The sequence below is a fragment of the Apodemus sylvaticus genome, chromosome 18 (genome assembly GCF_947179515.1).
Source record: "Apodemus sylvaticus chromosome 18, mApoSyl1.1, whole genome shotgun sequence".
Lineage (NCBI taxonomy): Eukaryota > Metazoa > Chordata > Mammalia > Rodentia > Muridae > Apodemus > Apodemus sylvaticus.
Window position 1 is genome coordinate 42309566 of NC_067489.1, and position 18527 is coordinate 42328092.

Genomic DNA, 18527 nt, shown 5'->3' on the forward strand with positions numbered 1-18527 from the left:
TAGCACAAGTATATAAGCTTCCCAGCTTGGTGAATGAAACATGCCTGTCACGACAGCAGTGGGAGATTGAGTCAAGAGGGCTAGGGGTTCAAGGCCATCCTCGACGACATAGTGAGTTTGAGGCCAGCCTGGGTTACATGAAATCGTGTCTCAAAGAATTTTACCTCCCAGAAAATTAAGTTTATATAATTTTTGAGGATGTAGTTCCTGGTCTTGCCTGTTTTTTTTTGTTGTTGTTGTTTTTTTTTTTTTCCTTCAAAAACTGATGCCTCTGTTTGGCCTGAGGACTTAGGTTTAGCAATAAAATTCAGAGTTGGAGAGATGGCTCAACATTTAAGAAGAGAGTTGCCCTTGCAGAGGGCCTGATCCCAGACGTGTGCTGCCATACATGAAAACAGTAACAAGGAGAAAAAGATAGCTGTCAGATGTACTTCTAGAGTTGTTAAAGTGTTGGTGTTTGTGTTGGGAAGCGCTTACTCATATTCTGTGTAGGTGGGAAATGCATGGTGTGTAAGCCTTATATTTACAATTTATTCTTCCTCCCATCAAGTGACACTCTTTTCTTCTGTTACAGGTGGCCAAGAGTTAAACAATGGGGAGACACTTGGCCTTTCTTCTGCTCCTCTTTCTCCAGCACTTTGGAGACAGCGATGGCAGCCAAAGACTCGAAGCGACCCCTCCTATCCAGTTTACACAGTTCCAGTACAATGTCACCGTGTACGAGAACTCGGCAGCGAAAACCTACGTCGGCCACCCCAGAAAGATGGGCATCTACATCTTAGACCCCTCGTGGGAGATAAGGTATAAGATCATCTCAGGAGACAGCGAAAACCTGTTCAAAGCGGAAGAGTACGTTCTCGGAGACTTCTGCTTTCTAAGGATAAGAACCAAAGGAGGGAATACCGCCATCCTCAACAGAGAAGTGAGAGACCATTACACACTGATAATCAAAGCAGTTGAAAAAGCCACGGATGCCGAGGCCCGAACACAGGTTCGGGTGCAAGTGCTGGATACAAACGACTTAAGGCCGTTATTCTCCCCAACCTCCTACAGCGTCTCTTTGCCGGAAAACACAGCCCTAAGGACCAGCATTGCAAGAGTTAGTGCCACGGACGCGGACATTGGCACCAATGGCGAGTTCTACTACAGTTTTAAAGACAGAACCGACATGTTCGCTATCCACCCAACCAGCGGTGTGGTTGTTTTGACGGGCAGGCTGGATTTCCTGGAGACCCAGCTCTATGAGCTGGAGATCCTTGCTGCGGACCGGGGGATGAAGCTCTACGGTAACAGCGGCATCAGCAGCCTGGCCAAGCTGACGGTTCATGTGGAGCAGGCTAACGAATGCGCGCCCGTGATAACCGCGGTGACATTATCGCCCTCTGAGCTGGACAAGGACCCCACCTACGCTATCATCACAGTGGAGGACTGCGATCAGGGTGCCAACGGGGAGATAGCATCTTTGAGCATTGTGGCTGGCGACCTTCTTCAGCAGTTTAAAACAGTGAGGTCTTTCCCAGGGAGTAAAGCATTCAAAGTGAAAGCCGTCGGGGGCGTCGACTGGGATAGCCATCCTTATGGCTACAACCTGACGTTGCAGGCTAAAGACAAAGGCACTCCTCCCCAGTTTTCCCCAGTGAAAGTTATTCACGTCATTTCTCCACAGTTCAGAGCCGGCCCCGTCAAGTTTGAAGTGGACGTTTACAGAGCCGAGATCAGTGAATTCGCCCCTCCACATACACCCGTGGTCCTGATCAAAGCCACTCCTAGTTATTCCCATTTGAGGTATGTTTTTAAAAGCACTCCTGGGAAACCTAAATTCGGTTTAAATCCCAACACGGGCCTCATTTCCATTTTAGAACCCATTAGAAGGCAGCACACGTCCCATTTTGAACTTGAGGTGACGACAAGTGACAAAAGAGCCTCCACCAAAGTCGTGGTCAAAGTGTTAGGTACGAACAGCAACCCCCCTGAATTCACACAGACGGCGTACAAAGCATCCTTCGATGAGAACACGCCCGTCGGTACAGCGGTCCTGAGGGTGAGCGCGATCGACCCCGACGAGGGGGAGAACGGCTACGTGACTTACAGTATCGCAAACCTAAATCACGTGCCGTTTGTCATCGACCACTTCACTGGGACGGTGAGTACCTCTGAGAATCTGGACTATGAGCTGATGCCACGGGTGTACACGCTGAGGATCCGTGCTTCCGACTGGGGCCTGCCGTACCGCCGGGAAGTTGAAGTCCTTGCCACGATTACTCTCAATAACCTGAATGACAACACCCCCCTGTTTGAGAAGATAAACTGTGAGGGGACCATTCCCCGAGACCTAGGTGTGGGGGAGCAGATAACCACCGTGTCTGCTATTGATGCTGACGAGTTGCAGTTGGTCCGGTACCAGATTGAAGCTGGAAATGAGTTGGATTTGTTCAGTTTAAACCCCAGCTCCGGTGTGCTGTCCTTAAAGCACTCCCTCACAGATGGCTTGGGCGCGAAGGTTTCTTTTCACAGTTTGAGAATCACAGCTACGGACGGAGAAAATTTTGCCACGCCGCTGTACATCAACCTAACAGTGGCTGCCAGTCGCAAGCCGGTAAACTTGCGGTGCGAGGAGACCGGTGTTGCTAAAATGCTGGCAGAGAAACTCCTGCAGGCGAACAAGTTGCACAGTCAGGGGGATGTGGAAGATATTTTCTTTGATTCTCACTCAGTCAATGCCCACGCCCCACAGTTTAGGGGTACTCTTCCAACTGGAATTGAGGTAAAGGAGAATCTCCCGGTGGGTGCCAGTATACTCTCCATGAATGCTACTGACCTTGACTCTGGCTTCAATGGAAAACTCGTCTATGCGATTTCTGGAGGGAATGATGATAGCTGTTTTACCATTGACATGGAAACGGGAATGCTGAAAGTCCTGTCCCCACTCGACCGTGAAGTAACGGACACATACACACTGAATATCACCGTGTACGACCTTGGTATACCCCAGAGGGCTGCCTGGCGTCTTCTGGATGTCACAGTCCTAGATGCCAATGACAACGCGCCTGAGTTTCTCCAGGAGAGCTATTTTGTTGAAGTGAGTGAAGACAAGGAGATAAACAGTGAAATCATCCAGGTTGAAGCCACTGATAAAGATCTGGGCCCCAGCGGACACGTGACCTACGCTCTTCTCACGGATACCGAGAAGTTTTCCATCGACAGTGTGACTGGCGTGGTGAAAATTATCCGGCCTTTGGATCGTGAAGTGCAGCCCGTGCATTACCTAAAAATCGAGGCCAGGGACCAAGCCACAGAGGAACCCCGGTTGTTCTCCACTGTGCTTCTGAAGGTGTCACTAGATGACGTTAATGACAGCCCACCTAAGTTCATTCCACCTAATTACTCTGTGAAAGTTCGAGAAGATCTACCAGAAGGAACCATCATCATGTGGTTAGAAGCCTCCGATCCTGACGTGGGTCAATCCAGTCAGGTGAGATACAGTCTCCTGGACCACGGAGAAGGCCACTTTGACGTGGATAAACTCAGCGGGGCCGTCAGAATTGTCCAGCAGCTGGACTTTGAGAAGAAGCAACTGTATAATCTCACGGTGAGGGCCAAAGACAAAGGGAAGCCGGTGTCTCTGTCTTCCACTTGCTATGTGGAAGTGGAGGTGGTGGACGTGAATGAGAACTTACACACTCCAGTGTTCTCCAGCTTCGTGGAGAAGGGTGTCGTGAAAGAAGACGTCCCTATTGGGTCATCAGTAATGACAGTGTCAGCTCACGACGAGGACATGGGGAGAGACGGAGAGATCCGGTACTCCATTAGAGATGGCTCTGGTGTTGGTGTCTTCAGGATAGATGAGGAAACAGGTAAGTACTGTCCTCACTTCCGCTGGCTGAACTTCCTCTCTCTCCTCCTCTTGGCATCAGAATTCCCAGTTGGTTTCTGTTAGGGCTCGGCCTTGAAGTAGGTATACACATTTTTTTTGTTTTTTGTTTTGTTTTGTTTTGTTTTGTTTTTTTGTTTTTTGTCCTTTTGCGCTGTGAAGCTATACACTGAAGGATTAAGCGTACGTAAGATAAGTAAAAGAAAATCGAAATGATCACCACAGATACTGATCTCTGAGGTCTGTACTCTGTTACCAAGATCATCACTGTGGTTCTGTAATAATTTTGAAAAGGATTCTGGTTAGGGTGTTTCCTGGTGGGATGTTTCCATGCTAGTAAGGTAACGTCAATACCAGTTGGTGTGCCATCTAGAGGGTAGTGCATACTTGAAAAGTTATGCAATGTACCCAGAGACTTTTATGTGCTTAAACCACTTTATTGTCTGCCTTACCTCCTCCAGGCTTTGAGAGGCCTTCGTAGAGTAGTGGAATGTTGAACTGGAAAGACCTGGCTGGCAGCTGTGTCTTAGTTAGGGTTTTACTGCTGTGAACAGACACTGTGACCAAGGCAACTCTTATAAAGGACAACATTTAATTGGGGCTGGCTTACAGGTTCAGAGGTTCAGTCCATTATCACCAAGGCAGGAACATGGCAGCATCCAGGCAGGCGTGGTGCAGGAGGAGCTGAGAGTTCTACATCTTCATCTGAAGGCTGCCAGCAGAATTCTGACTTCCAGGCAGCTAGGCTGAGGGTCTTAAAGCTCACACTCATAATGACACACCTACTCCAACAGGGCCACACCTTCTAATGGTGCCACTCCCTGGACCCAGCATAGACCATCACAGCCTACCTCTTTCAGTCAGGATCTTCTTAGAGTGAACTGTGTTATCTATAAGATGGAGACATTCAGGTTTTCAGTTTGTTTCGTTAGGCTTTGTGACATGAGGGGGTTGAACCTAGAACCTTCTGCATGCTGGGCAGGCACTCTATACAAGGATTGGCTGTGTCAAGGCTCATGTGAGGAAGTCATTAAGTAACATGTTGGGTTTATTAATAGGTTTTGGAAATGGTGTTGGTGTTTTGCTACAACATACTATTTTCTCCCAGAATACAGTTCAATTCCTGGAATCTCTGAGGTAGCCAGGTTTTTTGTTTTCGAAGACAGGGTGTCTCTGCCAGTCCTGGAACTCCCTGTGTAGACCAGGCTGGCCTCAAACTCAGATGTATGCCTGTCTCTACCTCCCGAGTGCTGGTATTAAAGACTTGTCACCCCCCAGATAAGCCTCTACTCCCCCAACCTCTGTCCTTCTCCAGTTTCCAGTTCTTGAGTGTGTACTATTTTCCTTTGAGTACACAGACTACAAGCCAGTGTTCTGATGGCTGTGTGAGCTTTAGAGGGCAGGCATTTTAATACACACACACACACACACACACACACACATAGCTCCTTTAAAGTGCCCAGTGCACAGAGACTGCTTAGTAACCAGTAATGTAGGTGAATTGAAGGTTTAGGCTTTGACTGCCCCAGCAATGTCCCAGCACCAGTAAGCTCCGGCCGGGTGGGCCTCAGTTTACAGGTTTCCTTTATGCTCTTTCATAGATGTGTATGTTCTAAGAAGACCTTTTAATTATGTTAAAACTTGATATGTTTGGCAATACCCCACACATAAGACAACAACAAAAGCCTGTAGTATTTTAGCCCTAAGTCACCCTATCTTCGGGTGCACAACATTTGGAAAATAGAAGCTTTGTCGGAGGACATAATTTGAGGGCTACAGGCTCGCTAGAATTATGCTTTCTGCTACCTCACGGGGCTGTGTGTCCCCTGAGTGAGCTTCACCCAAGTGACTCACGTGGACTTCTCAGAGTCCGTTTAAGGCAGAGGCATAATTAGTTTAGAGTAATCAATGGTGTTTGGTAATCAGTCTTCTGGAGCAGACTCCAGAAGTCTTTGGGGGGGGGGGGGGGTTAGTCCTTCTGACTAATATAAATCAGAATTTGTGGTCCTGTAACAATATAGAAAAATACTCGGGAGTTAAGGTTGAAATTGATACTTTTCCTGTAGATTTTCTGGGAAGTTATTCTTAACCTTACTCCCCCTCTCCCCCCCTCCCAACATAAATTTTACAGCTTATAAGGAGCTGTTAGAAGTTAAAGTTGAGTCAGAAAATATAATTTGGGCCTTATTTTGTATTCTCTTCGTGACTTCAATTATGAGCATTGGCTTTTTTTTTTTTTTTTGAAAACTAGTTTTTATTGCTTTTTTTTTGTTTTAAAGGATCACTTAAAAACTGGTATTTTTCACCTGTAAACTTAAGGGATAGGGTTGTTCCCGCCACCAAATGGGGAGAAGGGAGGAGACAGCCAAGCAGACAGGATAGATAGCATCCTGAAATAGACCCAGAGCAGTGTGCAGCGGCCAGGCGAGGACGGACTCTTTCCAGTGGTAATTTGCTGGGAGAGGCACCAGAATTCTAGGGGGTGAGACTGGTTACCATATGAAAGACTGTTTGTTACACATGTCTATAATTATATTTAAAGGTGAGAGCTAGAATGTTCCTAAGCCGTTATTCTGTGGTTCTTGTTTTAAAGAGAAATATTCTCCCTGTGCAGTGATATGTGTATATGGTTTCTGAGATCGTATAAGTGATAGACTAGCTGGACATTGAACTATTGTCTTAAAACACGTATGTTGGGCGGTAAATTTCTCTGACCTAGTTATTTTGTAGATTTCTAGCCAGGAGATTGGGTATTAAGTGTTAAATTTCTTCTGGAAAAACCCATGTTTATTGGGGTAGAAATGCTACGATTAGGACTGGGGGGGGGGGGTAAAGGTAGAAATGCTACGATTAGGACTGGGGAGAGGGGTTAGTTGTAAAGTGTTGGCTATATAAGCATGAGGCATTGAATCCTGTCCTCAGGGCACATTCTTGGAGTTTGCCTCTGGGCAGCCTAGGTTGGGCTCAGTAAGAGACCTTGTTTCAGAATAGAGGAAGGGGGCGTGCAAGATGGCCCCCTCATAAGAAAGGGCGCTCTGCACCAGGCAGGCGTGACAGCCAGAGTTCAGGCCCCGGAACTCTTCTCTCCACCAAATAAATACTTATTTATAATATTTATTTATTTATTATTATTTCATATATGTGAGGACACTGTCACTGCCTTCAAACACACCAGAAGAGGGCATCAGATCCCCCTCACAGATGGTTGTGAGCCACCATTTGGGTGCTAGGAATTGAACTCACAGGGCCTCTGGAAGAGCAGTCGATGCTCTTAACCACTGAGCCATCTCTCCAGCCCTACATACATGTTTAAACTACAAGAACGGGGCGGGGGGGGGGGGGGGAGGGAGAGAGAAAGGGAGGAAGGGAAGAATACACCCAGTGGCCTCCACACACCAGCATCCACATCTGATTCATATGGACACACATGGATATAACATAAATACACACAGAGCTAAAGGTAGCAAGCTAATTATTTCATTTGACCAGTATAGAAGCATAAAAAGATACCTGTCGAATGAAGAAAAGTAGGGACAGTTGGGAAGAGTGGGGACCTCACAGAAGACAGCCCTAAAATGTAGGGAAGCTGCAGGAGGTCAGGTGCGCACCTGGCTCCTTGCCCATTGCCACTGTGCCCCCGCTTCCGGTGCCATGGAGTGGGTGTGTTTGATACTGAGCTCAGCGATCAGGGCCTGGGCCTGGGCAGAGCTGTGATTGTTTTTGTCAACTCCACCCAAACTGGAGTCAGCCTCCTGGAAGAGGGACCCTCAGTTGATAAAACCTGATTGGCCTCTGGTCATACCTGTGGGGACCTTTTTTTTCTTGAATGCTGATAGATATGGGAGAGCCCCGCCCACTGTGGGTGTTGCTACCCCTGGGCAGATGCTCTTGGGTCGCAGTTTCGAAAGAAAGCAAGCTGACTGAGCCAAGGCACGGGGACCGGCCAGAGAGCTGTGTCTCTCCGTAGACCGTCTCTGCTTCAGTTCTTCCCTCCAGTGTCTTGACTTTCTGCAGTGATCAAGTGTGACCTGGAAGTGTAAGATGGAACAAATTCTTTTTCTCCGGAGTAGCTTAAAAAAAAAAACCAGAGCCAGAGAGGCAAACTGGGACAACTGTTTGGGCTCTGGAGACCAAGAACCCATCTCCTTACCCGTCTGCCTCTTTGCCTGTGGCTTTCAGCTGCTCCTGCAGATTGAGTAATCTGAGCAGGTTTTTGTAGTGCTTTAACTATTTCGACACCATCAGACGTGCGTCTCTTTTTACCTTCTTCTTACAGGCCAGAGAACATTTCAGCAACCTGAATCTAATTCTTGCTCTCTGTATCCATGTCAATTTCAAACACCCACAAAGATAGCAATTAAGAAAATTCTATGGACGACTCCCTAAAATATGTAATTAAAATACACAGCCTTACTATGTGAGCTTCGTATCTGTTTTGCTAACTGCTTTGCAGGGCAGTGATGTGTAGTTGCGAGGTGGGGGTGACAGTCACCTGCCCATCCGACATCTCTGTGTATGGTTTCCTGAGCAGCCTCTGGGTCCCAGCTACTCTCACAGATCCTGACCTCCAGCTGATCACCCTGCCATGTGGGGGTTTGCAAGGGGTAGAGCATTGTGTGGGAAAACTCCCCAGAAAGCTAGTCTTTTCCGAGGACCAGTTTCCTGAGCTCTAATTGCGGTTCTCAAAATCTCTGAAGGGACTGGACGAGTGGTTCGGTAGGGAGAGTGTATGCAAAGTAGATTTGAGTTTGCATCCCCAGTGCCCAGGCAAGTAAATCCAGTCAGAGTGGTGGTGCTGGCCCCTAGGCTGGCGCAAGGATGGGGTAGAGATCCTTAAAGCTCATTGGCTGGCCAGACAGCCTGGCCAAATCAATTAATCATCACATTCCTTGAGAGTCCATTTCAGGGAATCAAGATGAAGAGAATTGAGGAAGAGCTTGACCGTAGCTCCCAAGTGTACATTCATGTGCTTTCCCACCAGTATGTACATGCTTGTGTTCACAGACATCACACACACACACACACACACACACATACACACACACCATATACACACACCATATACATACACCATATACACACACCACACACACACACACACACACACACCATATACACACAGCACACACACACCATATACATACACACCACATACACACACCACATACACACACACACACCATATACACACAGCACACACACACACACATACATGCCACACACCCATACTACACATACACACCATACACACACATACACACACACCATATACACACACATACACCACACACCACACACACCACACACACACATATACCACACACCACACACACACACACACACCACCCCCCTACACACACACCACTACCACCAACACCCACCCACACTTAGAAATAGCCTTGCTGAGGATTCTAAAAAGGAATTCACTGAAATGCTTTGTGGTGTCTTTAATGCATGTCTGGGCTTGCATTGAGATCGGAGCTCCTCGGCATTACCCTCAGCCTTCCGCTCATTTTTGCTGTGGCTCTTGGTTGCTTCGTTGTGAGCTTCGACATGTAACAGAAAAGAGAAAGAGCTTCCCTTTCCGTACACACATTGCTGAACAAATCGCTCAGCTCGCTGTCCCCCAGGTCTGCCATTGCTTGAGGACCGCAGTCTTACGGCATTTTCTGAACTTTGAAGAGACTTCATAAGTCTGCTGGAATGCTTAGCTAGAGCGTCTTAATTGTTAATGGGCACGCTGGTTGAGTCTCTTCCCCACAGTGGGTGGGGTAATCTGTGGCCAGGGGCCACAATTTCTCTTCATTCTAGAGGAGTGTGGTTCCGTGTTGGGTTGTTACTGGAACACATCTCAAGAATGTTCCTGGTTCTAACTGCCCTTTTGGGGAGTCCATGTCTTTCATTAAGATAAGAGCATATTGCTGGGCAGTGTTGGCACACACACCTTTAATCCCAGCACTTGGGAGACAGAGGCAGGCGGATTTCTGAGTTCGAGGCCAGCCTGGTCTACAGAGTGAGTTCCAGGACAGCCAGGACTATACAGAGAAACCCTGTCTCCAAAAAGTAAAAATAAAAATAAAAATAAAAAAGATAAGAGCCAATTGTAAGCTAATTACTTCTGTGTTATTGGTAGACTGTCATCATGTTTTAGAATTGAAATTTATATTTCTATGGAAAAGTTGGGATGAGTTAATCTAGCTATTGTGACAAGAGAAATCACCTTATTTGAGATGTTGAAGGGAAAGTGAAGGCTGTATGCACCTACCTACCTTTATCCATCCATTGTCTGTCCATCCATCCATCCATCCATCCATCCATCCATCCATCCATCCATCCAACCATTCATCTGACGTTTGTCAAACACTCTCTCATGAGTTGTATTCTCAGACCTTTTATTTCAAGTTTTGGTCTTGAAATGGCCCAGGTGGGCCTTGAATTTGTGGTCAGGTCAAGCCAACCTGACTGCTGACCTCATTGAGAGGGAGAATGTTTTCAAGTCTGAATACATTAGAATTATGTAGTTACTCGCCTCAGTCTGAAAAATGTTGTATCCTAACTTTACACAGGATAGTGTGTGTGTGTGTGTGTGTGTGTGTGTGTGTGTGTGTGTGTGTATATAGGAGGGGGTCGGTCACTCCTGACCCAGCGTCCGGAGTATCTGGGGCTACAGACTTCCACCACTAGGCCTGGCTCAGGTCAGACTGGCTTTCTGGTAAGGGTAAATGTCATGGTATTCTCTTTATGGGAACATCTTAGTCACTGATTTTGGTATTGTTCCTCTGGAGGTTGGCCCTTGGCCTTCCACTGTGAGGTGGATAATGCTTCTATGGTGGAAGCAGAAAGAATTCTCGTTTAGGCCAACCTGACTGCTGACCTCCTTGAGAGGGACAATGTTCTGGAAGTCTGAATAGTATTACGTAGTTACTCATTTCAGTCTGAACAATGTTGTATCCTAACTTTACACAGGATTGTGTGTGTGAGTGTGTCCTAGGCCTTGTGGTCATTTTGTCTTGTTCCTGACAGGCAGCAATATTGGCAGGTCCTCCTGGGCCATGACTGCTGGGAGCTGAGTGGCCCTTGGTGGTGTGGTCACAGCAGGCTGCAGAGCGGAAGCAGCCAAGGGGCCCTCAGTGGGGCAGTGACTGCTGTGGTGGGAACAGTTTTCCTCATGGAACTGGGTCTAAGACATCTCTTGACAGGAACTTAAAAGTGTGGGAGGCCTGCTGGAGGTAGGAAATGTGCTGGTGAAAGGCCTTTTGTGTTGTTGTCTCTTTCCTTAAGTGGCAGCAGCTGCTGTTTGCTCCCCCCTTTTTGTTCTTCTAGCAGAGCTGAGGAGAAAGAAATGTATGTCCCAGTCCCAGTGAGGCAGAAAGTCAGGCTGTGGCAGGAATCATTTTTGATGGTATGCGGTTGCTGTGTTTGGTTGAGGCAGGTCAGGCAGCCTCTCCTGCTGGAAAGGCTCCTGAGGTGGGAGGATTTTTAAGGTGTAAGCGAAATCTAATTAGCAACTCAGGAGACTCCCTTGTGTTTTGAAAGGAAACAGTAGTTGCTATTCTTCGGTTATTTGTTGTGGTACTTACCAAGTGGATGGTCTAAGTGTTCAGTGAAGATCTAAGCAGGAGGGGGGTACTACTTACAAGGGTTTTATACCCTGAAGCAGAATTCTGGTACCTTCTCTTACTGCCATCCTTCAGGGTTTGAGAGCTAGAGGGTGTAAGGTAGATGTTATTCATTTTAGGGATAACTGGGGTGTGGCATAATAAAACACGGCCAGTTACAAGCTCGAGAGCAGCCCGGGCCATACGCGTAGAAAGACCCTGTCCCCAAAACAAAAATAGGGAAAAAAAAAAACAGCACAGAAAAGAAAGCAACAGCTACTTTCTGAGTCCTACCAACAGGAACTGCCTAAGCACTTTATGTGAATTTATTTATTAATTTTTACAACTACTAAACACCATGTTTCCTGGAAGCTGACATTTATGGGAAAGAAGGGCAGGGAATTTGCCCAAGGCCCCTTGGGTCCTCAGCAGGAGAACTTTGGGTTGCTCTTTGTGGTACCCAGATTGATGGATACTCAGAAGATAGCCATGTCAAAACTCCAGCCTGACTTAGGGCTGTCTTGGAAGCTTGAACCCGATCTTTTAGGCACAGACAGGAAGGGGTCTTGAATCTAGGGGCCCAGCTTTCTCAGAGCCACATACTGTATTTCAGCACCAAGACTGGCATGTGCCTCGCCCACGTTTGCAATCAGAAGCACCACAGCAGTGTCAGTGAAAAGCCTTCTGGAATGTTGAGCGTGCAGACTCCCCAGTGGAACCTGGTGGAAACGATGCTTTAAATCAGCGGTTCTCAGCCTGTGGGCTGTGACCCATTGGGGGTCAAATGACCCCTTCACAGGGGTCACCTAACACTATTGGAAAGCATAGCTATTTGCATTATGACCTATAGCAAAATTAGTTATGAAGTAGCAATGAAAATAGTTTTATGGTTAGGGGAATCCCCACAACACGAGGACCGAATTAAAGGGTTGCAGCGTTAGGAAGATGGAGGACCACGGCTTTAGATTGTTACTAGGTTCCTTTAAGCCCAGGGTACCCTGCAGGGTAGCTAACGCTAAGGTAATTTGTGCTTTCCCCTTCTCACTGAATTTCTTGTGGTCGTGGCACTCTCTGACATTGTTCTCACTGATGCCCTGGTGTCTGCAGCTGTCCCCACCAACCATCTGGTTAGAAAGCCAGTCTAGCACCGGCCTGTCAGGGAGCTGTTCCTATGTTCTAAGAGGGCGGAAATGTGGATGCTTATAATGTGATGAGTGGCCTGTGTGTATAAAGTTGTAAATACTCAGTGAATATTTGGTCTTTTCTCATACAACCGCCTTCTATGGTTGTGAGAATAGATTTTTTTACACCTTAGGTATCATCTGTCCGTGTTGAGTTTTCTCCCCCATTAAGTTGCTTTTGTTTTGATCATGGATGTTTCAATCTGGCATGCTGGATTGGCCGAGTTTTTTTTTACTATTTCAGCTTATGTTTTGTTTGTTGTGTTATTTTGCAGTTACTGCACAGCATCTATTGATTTATTCTTAACACCTTGCTGGTTGTAAACATTGCATGCTCGTCATAGAAGACCTAGGGCCACGAGTCTCTCATGGCTTTGTTACCAGGAATAAACGGGCTCTGAGGAGATTGCCATTCAAGGGCACATGCCTTTGCCTGCTGAGTTGGCGGCCCTCCAGCTTCGCAGCAATGATGCAAGGCAGGGAACACGTATGAACACAGAGGCTGGTGTCATCATTGGGCTTAGCTTGCATTGAACCAGTGTGCATGCATGCATGTATGTATGTATGTATGTATGTATGTATGTATATGTGTGTGTGTGTATGGTGTATGTGTGTGTGTGTGTGTATATATATACACAAACTAGAAGTTACCTGGCTACTTTAATAATTTCTTTTTTTTTTTTTTTTTGGTTTTTCATTTCTAGACAGCATTTTTTTGTGTAGCCCTGGCTATCCTGAAACTCACTTTGTAGACCAGGCTGGCCCCCCGAACTCAGAAATCCACCTGTCTCTGCCTCCCAAGTGCTGGGATTAAAGGCATGCACCGCCATTGTCCTGCTAGTAATTTCGTAATACCCTTTTAGTTGGTGATAATTGATCCCGTAGCCTTGCCACTGGCTAGCTCCTCCCACCTCACCCCCTAACCCTCCTCATCTGGATAGTCACCGGATGGTTACTGAGTCCTTGCAGTATGGCCTTTCTTTCCATGGGCTGTGGCCTTAGTTGTGTCCATGGTGACCCGTGAGTACATTGAGATGGCTGCTCCTTCTGTTACTGTATCCCTTTTTTACTAAAGGATACAAGCGTGACCCACAACCGAGATTAAGCACATTGATTTCTGCCGTTGCATCTTGAAATATCCCTTCTTGATAAAATAGTAGTGTTGCAGAAGTCAATATGCTTTCAACTGTAGTCCAGTTACAGTTCTCTATACGAACTCTCCCGTAGCCCTGCTCCGTCATTGTTGGGCTCCTTCATCCTCTGTGGCCCTGGATCCCAGCTCTGAGGTCAGCATGCAATGCCTGTAACCTTGCTTCCTGATCCCCTTATAGACTCTGTGCATACTCCTCACTGGTTCTCTGCTTCTCCTTTGCTTGATCTGTGTGGCCAGCCCTGCCCCCACACCCCAGTCCCCACCCCTCCCCCTCCCCTGCTCCCCTGGCTGAGGCCCTGGCTTCCCTGGCTTTTCATCCCCCTGCTTTTGTTTTTGTTTTTGTTTTTGTTTTCCGAGACAGGGTTTCTCTGTATAGCCCTGGCTGTCCTGGGACTCACTCTGTAGACGAGGCTGGCCTTGAACTCAGAAATCCGCCTGCCTCTGCCTCCCAAGTGCTGGGATTACAGGCATGCGCCACCACCGCCCGGCATCATCTCCCTGCTTCTTGAGTCTACTTCTGCCACCTGATCAGCTTTTTCTTGCCCTGCATAATTCTGCGTACAGACACTTTCTTCATAAGCTTTTTTCCTCTTATGGAACTGATTGTTCTTTTCAAGCACTTAAAAAAAGCTGTTCTCGTCTTGTAGATTGCTCATTGTGGGAAATTCTAAATCCTTTCCCCTGGGATTCTTAGAATTGACAGTGTAGATAATCTGTTAGGTTGGTCTGATAAGTAGTTGATGCTTAATTTCCTGGAACAGTTTTTCCATAACACTAAGTCAGGCTGCTCCTCTGTGTTCAAGGGAATAGCATTCTTCTCGGACTGGTGTCTGGCTCTTCTGTTTCTGTCTCCTTGGACTCAAGGACAGAGTCCAGCCTTAATCATCTTTCTCCCCTGTGCTAAGCACATTGGCCAACACTGCAGCGCACAGTTACTGGGTCAACAAGCAACCGACTGACATAATAATCATAGTTATGAAGATTGTTGAAGATTGCGCAAAATTCCTCCGTCCCCGATACCTAGATCTAAACCTCCAGAGACAGCAGTGCGCTGTTGTTTGGTTGCCACAGAAACTTTGCAGCTCTGTTCAAAGATGTTTGATCTTCCTTCAGAGAGGCTGGGCAGGTTGATGGGAGCAGCCGGTGCTTATTACCCTGGGCTGACACTCTATTCATGGACCTTCCGTGTCCTTAGAGCCCTCAGCTTTAAATCCCTCTGTTCAAATGTCTCAAGAGTTACCAGTCCTCACGAGTCACCACGGAGAGCCCCCAAGAGAGGAGGGGTCCCCGGAGGTAAACGGTGCTCTTTTGAATGATGTGTGGTCTTACATCCAGTACACGGCACTTAATCCTGTGGAGCTATGTAGCTATGCTTTTGATACAATGGTTGTCTGATTTCTCTTCCATAAATGAACTAGAGGAAGCTCTCTGATGGAAAAGTAGGTCCTTGTGTTTAAAAAAATCATTTTAACCTATGTCAAGTAAAACACCTTTTTTTTTTTTCCTTGGTAGGACAGTGCTGCCTCCCCATTGAGAGGTAAGAGGCACACGGTTGCTGCAAAAGTAAACATTCCGGGATATTTTATTTAAGATAAGCAGCTCTCTGGGTTCTGATTGAGTCCATAGTTGAGCCAGCTCACCACTCTTGCTCCACTGCTAGTATGTCTTTATTTAAGGGTAAGCTGTCAGAAAGCACACTTTAGTAGCAAACTCAGTTTTCTCAAAGACTCAGGTTTCCCTGTCCACGGACTTATAAATCAAGGTCTGTAGGACTCAATAAGCTAGGTTAGACTTATGAGTAGGCCTCTTCTTTAAGACAAAAGAAACAACAAAAAACAACAACAACAAAACCATGCATGCGATTCTTTTGAGAGGTTATTGTTCATTACAAAAGAGATTCAAATACCTTTAGGGGAAGATGAAGTCAAGGTACCCGTGGAAGCCAGGATCTTCGACTGGTCACAGTGACGCTCATGTAACTTGAGTGTGGAGTCCTTCCCATATTAGGACACTTCTGTGTGTTTCTGTTATCCTTCTGCCTGACACACAACCCAGTTGATATTTCTTCATGGAAATCTTTGGATAAACAGATCCAGTACCGCTAGGCGTTTTTTATCTTGGGACTTGTCGCTGAGCTGAAGATGGTTAACCTGTTTAAAAGGAGGGTGAGCTGGCCCTGGCCATGCCATTTGGCCATGCTGTGGCCATGTCATTTGGTTATTTGAGGCAACAGAATGGAAGCCACCATTTCAGATGGAAATGTCTTGGAAGGATCTTTAAAGGTGTGGTGTTGTCTGCCGGGGCTGGAGGGGACAAGGCAGGAGGAATGAATGCTCATGGTAGAAATGTCTCCATCTCCAAAAACGTGTTTCTGTATAATACTGGGATAACATTATACAGCTGATGGGTGTTGGTGAGAGAAGTATGAACACAGATAATTTGTGTCTGTGTTATTGGTACCGGAAAGATCTGATTAATAAGCATCACAGTATAGAGTGTGACATTGTGATTTAAGACTTGATTTTTTTTTTTTCTCTTAACTAACCCCAGCTTCCTCTTCCTTCATGGCCCTCCCTCCCTCCCTCCCCAAACTGAGGCCAGCCATTGTTACCTGCTAGGATGTTGTCCACCCTTTTTGTATTAACCCTGTACGGATGCTAAGCTGTAGTGCGTTGGAGAACAGTGGTCCTGTGGTAGGCAGACACAATTTCTCAGCACTTCTCCCATCCGTCGACTTCGAGTTCTTTCTGCCTCCTCTCCCAAAATGTTCCCGAGCCCTGGCTGAAGGAGTTGACATAGGAGTAGCACTGGACTGTGGGTATGAATGTGAATGCTGAGAAGGCGATTTTGATCTCCCAGGCCTTTGACTTTTGGCCAGGTTTACAGCACCAATCATGACTTCCCTCCTGTGGAGCGGGCCTCAGATCTAATCAGAAAGTGATTGATCACCCCCAGAACCTTCATGCCTCTATGGCCCCAGGAGGCATGTCATGCCTGGCAGGTCAGGTTTGTAGCCGTCAGGGTCCAGCACTGGTTAAGACCGTTGATGTCTTCTCTCTGGGTATATCTTCTCCCCTGCATATCATCTTCCAGTACCAGAGAAAGAACCAGCAGGGAGGAAATTTTCAGGTCAGTTGCAGTCTTATCTTTTTCTGTGTCCTTTACCTAAAGTGTGTTTTGTCTTCAGCAATAGGGTCTTACCATTTAGTTCTGGTGGGCAACCAGGGCCAATAGCTTGTGTTGTTTTGGAGACCTCTGGGATCCTCTCCAATCAGTAACTAGGGGGAAGGTATCCCACGCCCTGAGAGTTTCATTTAATAACCCATGTCAAGCCATGTAGAGCACCTCTGTTCAAGTTGCTTTTTTAAAGTTAGCTTATAAAATAGTGTGTCTCCATAAGGGATTTTTTCTCACATCCTTGGTTTATCCTAGTCTCCTCTCCTCCGGGCCAAAGGGTTTTTTTAATAATTATGTGAGTGCATTTTTAAAGTCCACCTTGTCCTCTTAAAATCCAGGGTCTGTGAAGGCAGAGGCTGCTCTGTGTCTCATGCTTAGAGCTTTGTCTGGCCCGTCAAGCCCTTCTTGAATGTGTAAAAATTTGACCTCAAAATGATTATCATGACATGGTAAAGGCGAGCACCTAAATAAATATTATAAATAGATTTGTTCTGTGGCTCGGCAAGTTCTTTTTAGGTGATCGGCTACCTTTTTTCACTTGAAAAGCGTTCTTTTGTCAACATGGCAAGATGAGAATTACAACAAGAAGTGAGTCCAGCCACGATGCTGATCTCTTTTGGTTTATATTTTCCCCCTTTAGAAGCCACTTCATTTGTCATTGTATTCTAAAGCCTAGAATGAAGAGCCTCTGATTCTAAGGTTCCTTGCCAGGTTTATGTGTGTGCCCGGGGTGTGAAATATTTCTCTGCAGTTGCAGAATGGCGATACCATACTCCGTAATCCTCCTGAAAAAATGTCCGAATGCCCGTTCCATTGCATGCCATCCATTTGGCCAAGTCTTGGGCTCTCGTCCGACTCTCTAAGTAGTGGGTAATCTATATTTGGTTGGCATTGTTAAATGAGTTTCTTTAAACTGCAGTTATAATCACGGCTTCTAAGGGTCACAGAGTACTTTCAAAGCTGCCTGCATTAAACTGAGCTCGTGCAGATATATAATTTTTTAAAAAGTTAGGGCTGGCAAGATGGGTGAGCAGGTAAAGGCATGTGTACCTGTGTTCAGTCCTGGAAGCCATTTCAGTGTAGCTGGAGAGGACTGAGTGACTCCTGTGCAGAATTCTCCTCTGGCTGTCACACACACGCCCTCTGACCCACTTGCTGAACAGAGATGCACAATAACTTGAATAGTTCTGTTGGCGGGTGCCGTTAACTTAGAAGCAAACCCTTAAAAGCCCGGTTGAATAATAGGAGGAAATTAAGTGCCCAGAGCTCTTTCCCACCCCTTGGGCTCCCCGTTTCTTTGGGATATTGGGGACTGAGATCAGAGCCTTGCATGTGTGCTTGGCAAGTGTTCTCCTGATGACCATTCTCCTGAGTAGCTGGGGTTATAAACCCATACCCCTTGCCTGGCTGGCCAAACTGTTTTAAGGACCGTAATACGTATGAAACTAAAACCAGTTTCACAAAATACATTAAAACACCCTACTTTATTGAACTTTAGTGACTGTGTCTAAATAAACTTTTAATCCTTGTAAGCTTTTGTGCTGTCT

General features: G+C 46.5%; 1 protein-coding gene across 3 annotated transcripts in view; it reads left to right on the forward strand.

The window, feature by feature from the left end:
- Fat1 (FAT atypical cadherin 1) overlaps positions 1-18527 on the forward strand; it is a 123104-nt gene that overhangs the window by 15294 nt on the left and 89283 nt on the right. For all 3 annotated transcript variants that reach the window (XM_052162117.1, XM_052162116.1, XM_052162118.1), the window contains exon 2: positions 575-3854. In XM_052162117.1, the coding sequence (XP_052018077.1) occupies positions 593-3854 (3262 nt within the window). In that variant the 5' untranslated portion in view covers positions 575-592. The remainder of the gene's footprint in view (positions 1-574; positions 3855-18527) is intronic.